Source organism: Silene latifolia, chromosome 4 (genome assembly GCF_048544455.1).
Source record: "Silene latifolia isolate original U9 population chromosome 4, ASM4854445v1, whole genome shotgun sequence".
Lineage (NCBI taxonomy): Eukaryota > Viridiplantae > Streptophyta > Magnoliopsida > Caryophyllales > Caryophyllaceae > Silene > Silene latifolia.
The window spans coordinates 100,068,951-100,076,253 of NC_133529.1; the positions used below are offsets into that span (position 1 = coordinate 100,068,951).

The 7,303-nt window shown below is 36.2% G+C and overlaps 1 protein-coding gene across 1 annotated transcript; it reads left to right on the forward strand.

Annotated features, from left to right (window-relative positions):
* Positions 1-3,221: 3,221 nt before the first annotated feature.
* Positions 3,222-6,561, forward strand: LOC141653643 (uncharacterized). Its single transcript, XM_074461472.1, has 2 exons — positions 3,222-3,627; positions 4,412-6,561. Exons 1-2 carry the CDS (start codon positions 3,387-3,389, stop codon positions 6,385-6,387), a joined length of 2,217 nt encoding a protein of 738 aa, XP_074317573.1. The 5' UTR covers positions 3,222-3,386; the 3' UTR covers positions 6,388-6,561.
* The last annotated feature ends 742 nt before the right edge of the window (positions 6,562-7,303 follow it).

The following is a 7,303-nucleotide window of genomic DNA, read 5'->3' on the forward strand; positions in this document are numbered from 1 at the left end:
CATTATTGTACGGATTTTCATTATTGTATGAATTAAAGAGATAATCGTAAAATGAGTCACCCTCACTCATTTTCGATTAAACGTAAAAAGTAATATGTTAGAAAGGTTTTGTAAAGAGAAGGGCAAAGTTAGAAAGTGAAATAAATAATCGGAACAAGATGAGTAATATAGGGGGCAATTTTTAGCAATTTTGAAAAACAATTTGTCTTAGTATAGACGGATATATCCGTCTAAAGTGAAAGACGGGTCAAATATGCTTAAAGTGGTGACATTTTTGGGCTCATTATACAACTTATTGCTTGTCTTATACTTAAAAGTGGGTAGATATTTGACCCGTTTATATCTATAAACGGATATCTGCCGCCTATTACGAGAATTTGTGTTTGAAAAATTAGTGCCCCCTAAACTAAAAATTCTGCATCCGTCAGCCACTGCCCGACTGCCCGTCAATGGCAAATGTACGTATACTATTAGGGGGGCCTCCTAGGACACCCCAAACAAAGAAAAAAGTTGCAGTAAATCCAAGGTTGCAATGAAGAAGACCCCACAAGGTAAATAGTGGGACACCTAAATTGACTGCTAATGCCATTAAAGGTCATTACCAAAGTAAATAATTTAGATAAAAAAATGTAGTAATAATAATAAAGCAACACAAAGGCACCTCTGTAAGACTGCAAGTCTGCAACTATAAAGTGCTAACACATTGATATTTGGAACTTGGAAGTACTTGTTAAATCATACTCCATAAATTACATGTTAGTATGTTATTTTACTCCCTACTTGTGATTAAACTTATCTTTAAACCAAAAAAATATTAATCCAAACTACTAAAAGTTATAAAACGGAACGTATGCTACAAAAAACACAAAAATTCCAAAGAGACGGTCTCTCATTAGCGTTATTGAGAGACCTCTCACATGATGGGGTGAGGAATCCACTATTTTCTTTCCCTATTATATATTCCACTAAATTAGTGGGAGATGGTCTCTCATAAGACCTACTGAAAAACAAATGTACTAATAAAAATGGTAACAATCTACAACTAAAGGGGTATGCTTGTAATAAAGACGTGACATGTGCAAAAAAAATAAGAATTGTTTTGAGTCACAATAAAAAAATAAAAGGATTAGAAAAACATGTAAAAGTGTATAGGAAAAGTAATTTCTCAATAATTTAGTGTCTGTGAGAGACTGTCTTTCATAAATTTTTAAGTTAATCTTTTAGGTTGGTAAAAAATTATTCCAAAATTGTTCATTTATACGGAAATTTCTTTTTACCCCTACTTTACGAGATTAAGGATATAACTAATAACTATTAAATGAACTATTGACTATAGGCACTATTGATTGCTCATTTCGCCTAAGTCAATAATTTACAATTATTTTATTTCTCCCTAGCAAAATAAAATAAATTTAAAGCATTCACTAGAACGGGGGGAGTAAAAGTTAATCACAAATATGCATAAGGAATTATTCATTTTAGAAATACTAAGTAATTAATGGACCAAGAAAAAGGAAAGAAATACGAGTACTAAGTAACTAAATGATTGAAAATATTGATACCAAGTAACACTAAATACGCCTTTTCTATCATGTGCCCATTGCCCACTAGGCACATGATAAGAAAATCAAAATGGAAATATTTAAACCTATTCTTATGGGTGGTAAATGTGGTTCCTTATTTCAATTTCCCATAAAATAGCTTTAATTATTTCCATTTTTAGTTTTCTTAGAAAAACCCTTATAAATATAAGGAAAAAATACAAATAATCACCACGTATTTGTGTGTTTTTACAAATTACCATCACGTATTTGCCTTTTTACAAATAACCCCCAACTTTACTGTATACTTCGGATCACCACCGTATTTTGAGATTGAGTATGGTTTTTCTTATTTCTCGACTTATTAAGTGTCGATTTATGCGGAATACCAAGATTGCCCTCATTACCCCCATTTCATCAACCAAGTAACACCAATTCAATTGAGGAATCCTAAATCCCCAAATCCATTTGCTTATCACTCTTCAATTCATTTTTCTAACACAATTAATGTCCTATCATTCAGAAACTAATTCAATGATGAAACAAATCAAAATCACATCCATTTACTCAGAAGTACCAAGTCGCAAATTATCTTTGAACCTCATACAGCCACAACTAAGACTGGTCTCATCTAGTCAACCTCCAACAAATTGCTCCACTACGTCGACAATTTACAAGAGATAAAAAAATCATTACTTTGTGATACTTCCAAGTTCCAACACTGATATACTATCGAAACAGAAATGTACAAGAGAGAACCTCGCAATTACATAGTAAAACGTCAAAAAATCAAACACGGAAACAAACTATAAGAACTTTAAATGGATGTGATTATGATTGGTTTCTGAATTGAGGAGTAAGAAGCAAACAAATTGGTGAAATTTATTACTCCCCCATATTCACAATTTTCTTCCCTATTTCCTTAAACGAATTATTCAGGTTTTCTTCTCCTTTCCTTTTTTGGAAACTTTTACTCTTATTTAATTAATTCTTCTCTCCTATCACCAAACCCCACCCAACTCACAATTCCTTATTTAATTTCTATTTATTCATTCCTCTCTCTTATCACCAAATCCACACAACTCAAAATTCCTTATTTAATTCCTAATTATTCATTCATCTCTCCTATCACCAAACCACACCCAACTCACAATTCATATTTTATTCCCCTCCTAAAATTTTGTGCCCAAAACAAAGGGGAATAAAATGGAGAATAGGAGGGAGTATATGAATTTGGGGCTTAAGATTTCTTAATTGGATTGGGGAAAATATTGTGTTATTTGGGTGATGAATTGAAGGAAGTGAGGGCAATCTTGGAATTATGCGTAAATTGTCATTTAACAAGTCGGAAAATAAGAAAAATCATACTCCGCCCAAAATACGGTGGTAATCCGGAAGTATACAGTGAAGTTGGGGGTTATTTGTAAAAAGGCAAATACGTGGTGGTAATTTGTAAAAACATGCAAATACGTGGTGATTATTTCTAATTTTTCCTAAATATAAAGAATAAGAGTTAGCTCAATGATAAGAGCTCTCTTACTCCAACTCAGAGGGTAAGTTCGGTAAGCGTTCAATTTTTACCCGCGACATAGTTAACTTATCCGAAAAAAAAAAAAGAAAAAAGGTAACTATAAATATAACAAAAATTAAACAAAAAGCTTTGAGAAAACTTTTTGACCCGTATTTTGAGTTCAACCCGAACTTACACATACAATTGGCATACACAGGACCCCGTAAAAAAAAATTCTGGATCCGGCCACTGCTGCCCGTGCAGTGGTTAACACTACTTAACTCGAGAGCATAAACCCACACGAACCCCTGCACGTCTGCAGCCTCACCTCAACAATGGTGGCACTGTCCAAACCCTTCTCCGCAATCCTCCACCGCATCAAATCCCTCTCTCTCCACCGTCTCAACCACCTCCCACTACCCACACCCCTCTCCTTCGCCGCCTTGTATACGCGTCTCTCTGTTTACTCTAATTGTCGGCCCACCATTTCTACCTGTAATGCTGTTTTCTATGCGTTGCTTAGACAACGTCGGTATTCCGGCTTTTTGTCGCTTAATCGCTTTAATATTCAACCCGGTATGTTTCTGAGTTTGTTGTTTTTGATTGATTGATTGATTGTGTGAAATTGGATCATGTACTGATTTCACATAGCGATTTATCGATTTATCATGTTTTCATTTTCAATGGAGTCTGTACTTCATTATTTTGGTTATGAGTTTTGGTGCCGGATTACAATGGAATAAAGAAAAATGACTCAACAGATTGGTTTACTTTGAGGTAGCAGTCACGATTCCCGAGGCGGGTTGTGTACATCTAGCCTCCTTTCCATCCCATTAGTGGGAGTCCTTTAGGCAATGGGGTAATGCTGTTGTTGTTAGCCTTCGGAAATTTTATTGATGCCAAAAAGATATGGTACTCCCTCTGTCCCAGTCAAAAATTTACACGCAAATGTAAACTATTCATTGGGACAGAGGGAGTAATTGATAATGTACTTGTTCGGTTAGAAGAATTAGTGTTTGTCTATACTATGATCCCAACTGTTGAAAAAAGATATTGCTATGGGTTGTTTGATTATGTAACGCGGAAAAAGGAACACATCAACTGTATGAGCATTTGATGAATCAAACTACTCGTAATTGACTAGCTGCACTATTTGATTGAATTTAACGTCACCTGCCTTCGTTATACTGTGATTACTGCTGTCGATGTAGTAGTTCCAAAGTTTGGATTTTTAAAACATGATAACATTATCTTAGTTTTTCAATGGTAGAATAATGGTAGATACATTTGCCGAGCAACTATTTTTGCCAACATAAAGCTATTGATTGATTAATTTTTTTTTATCATATCACCTATACAGAAAGATTCTTTAGCAATATATCAACCCGAATTCAAGTAGAAGAAGAACATTTGTTGGATGAAGAACAAAACTTGGAATGTGTTAGCATAGCAAACAGGTCATATTGGACTAAAAGGATTCATAAGCTTTGCGCAATTGATGAAAACGTGGACGAAGCTCTTCGCTTATTGGATCGCCTTCGTTTGAAAGGCTACCGTCCTGACTCTTTGAATATCAGCAGTTTAATCCATGCCCTTTGTAAGGCACGCCGTTTTACTGAGGCTCATCAGAGGTTTATGTTCTCGGTTGCTGCTCGTTGCGTTCCAAATGAGCGTACTTGCAGTGTGCTCATTGCGCGCTTGCTTGATGCTCATACCCCTCATGTTACTCTTGTTTTGATTCAATGTTTGACTGATGTTAATCCAGAGTTTGTGCCCTCTTTGACGAATTATAATAGATTAATTGATCAATTCTGCAAACATTTTGAGCCTAATGTAGCCCATAAGGTGCTGTTGGACATGATGTTGAGGGGGCACTACCCGGGTGTGATTTCCTATACAACACTGATCAATGGGTATTGTAAATATGGAGATTTGGAAGCTGCGTTTAAACTCTTTGCCGAAATGTACAAGAAGGGTGTGGTGCCCAATTCCTTGACTTATAGTGTTTTGGTTAGTGGGATTTTGAGTAGCCGTGACATTGAAGATGGAAAGAAGCTCATGAGTCATCTTTGGGAGTGTATGATGAGGGGAGATGACCCATCTGTTAAATGTGCAGCATTTGCCAATCTTGTCGACAGTTTGAGTAGGGAAGGTTTCTTTCATGAAGTGTTCCGAATTGCTGAGGATATGCCTCAAGGGAATAGCATTTGTCATAAGTTTGCATATTCTCAAATGGTAGATTCCTTGTGCAAAGCTGGTAGGCATCACGGTGCTTCAAGGATAGTGTATATAATGAGAAAGAGAGGGTTTACACCGAGTTTGGCATCTTATAATTCCATCATTCATGGGTTAAGTAAGGATGGTGGATGCATGAGGGCATTTCAATTGTTTCAAGAGGGAATTACATTTGGGTTCATTCCGTCTGAATACACTTACAAAATTTTGATCGAAACCCTTTGTCAGGAAGGTGATGTACATAAGGCAAAGGAGATTCTTGAATACATCCTCAAGCTAAAAGTTGTTGACAAAACTAGAGTATATAATATATATCTTAGGGCTCTTTGTTTGATAAATAATGCTACAGAGCTCTTAAATACATTGGTTCTGATGCTGCAGACTCAATGTAAGCCTGATGTTATCACCCTTAATACAGTGTTAAATGGATTATGTAAAATGGGGAGGATTCAAGATGCAATGAAAGTATTTAATGACATGGCTATGGGCAAATTTTCTGAACCTGATACAGTAACTTTCACTATTGTAATTGGTGGCTTGTTAGATGCCGGAGAAGTGCAAAAAGCTCTTGTTTTGCTGCATGAGAATATGCCACAAAGATGTCTTAGGCCTAACGTTGTTACTTATAATGCTGTTATTCGCGGATTGCTTAAGCTTGGTAAGGCTAATGAAGCGATAGAGATTTACAGAACAATGGTAACCCAAGGTATTAATGCCGATAGCACCACATATACTATAATTATTGATGGGCTATGTGCAGCGGCTCGTTTAGATGAGGTCAAAAGATTTTGGGTGGAAGTTGTATGGCCTTCTAAAGTTCATGACGATTTTGTTTATGCCTCCATTTTAAAGGGTCTTTCCCGATCAGGTAAGTTGGATGAGGCTTGCCATTTCTTGTATGAGTTAGTAGATTGTGGGGTATCCCCAAATATTTACAATTATAACATCTTGATTGATGCTGCTTGTAAGTCGGGGTCAAAGAAATATGCTTACGAGATTATTGGAGAGATGAGAAAGAATGGGCTGTCTCCAGATGCTGTTACTTGGAGAATCCTGGATAAACTGCACAGTGGTAAGCATATAGAAGAGCAAACGGGGTAGAAATGGCTGCTCAGTGTTGATTGTATCGCGGATAGTGTCTCAGGATGCTTAGGATGAATGCGTATTTGTGATGGAAAACTTAGAAAGACACTTGCTTTTCAGTCTTAAATTGAATGGCAATGTGAACTCATTGAACTGCTCAGTGCTCTGAGCAATTTCACTCTAAAAATGGTATTATCTAGGTAAATATCCCCTTTTTAAGTCAATGCTGTCGTTTTTCTGGTCTTTACTTAAAGTGGTAGACATTTGGTGTCTTGAAGGAAGTTGTATATCCAATATGAAGTATAGGCAGTTTATCCTGTTTACTCTGTTTCCTTAAGAGTGCATTTTTACTTCAACATTCATAGATGTCAGTCTGTTTATTCTAATTGTTGTCCCACCATATTTACTTGTACTGCTGTTTTAATGCGCTGCTTAGGCAAAGTTGGTATTCTGACTTTTTGTCACTTCATTGCTTTATTACCCAAGTCGGCACATTTCTGAGTTGTGTTAGGTTGAGAAGATTTGTGTTTGTGATGGATTGTGCGAAATTGGATGGTTGTTTGATTAGGTGGCTGGTCAGCTAGAAAGTGTGCATTTTGTTATTTGTTTGGAATTTGATCATGTACTAATCTGACATAGTGATTTGTCGATATTAACACGTAGCCATTTTCAATGAAGCCAACTCATTATTTTGGTTATGAGTTATGATACAGTAAAGAAATGGGTTTATTTTGAGGTAGCAGCCATTCAATGTAATTTGCAGGAAACCACCTCTGTATTGTTAACATAAGGGAAGGTTGTGTACATCTGGCCCCCTTTCCGTCCCATTAGTGGGAGTCCTTTAGGCTGTGGAGTAATGTTGTTGTTGTTAGCCTTTGGAAATTTTATTGTTGCGAAAAAGATATATCATTTGAGCAGTAACGTGTTAGGTTTG

What these genes read in the sequence shown, in the direction of transcription:
- LOC141653643 (XM_074461472.1), top strand. Translation starts at nt 3,387, where the DNA reads ATGGTGGCACTGTCCAAACCCTTCTCCGCAATCCTCCACCGCATCAAA. An exon ending in TCGCTTTAATATTCAACCCG is followed by an intron (nt 3,628 to 4,411) that starts GTATGTTTCTGA and finishes TCACCTATACAG; the next exon opens with AAAGATTCTTTAGCAATATA.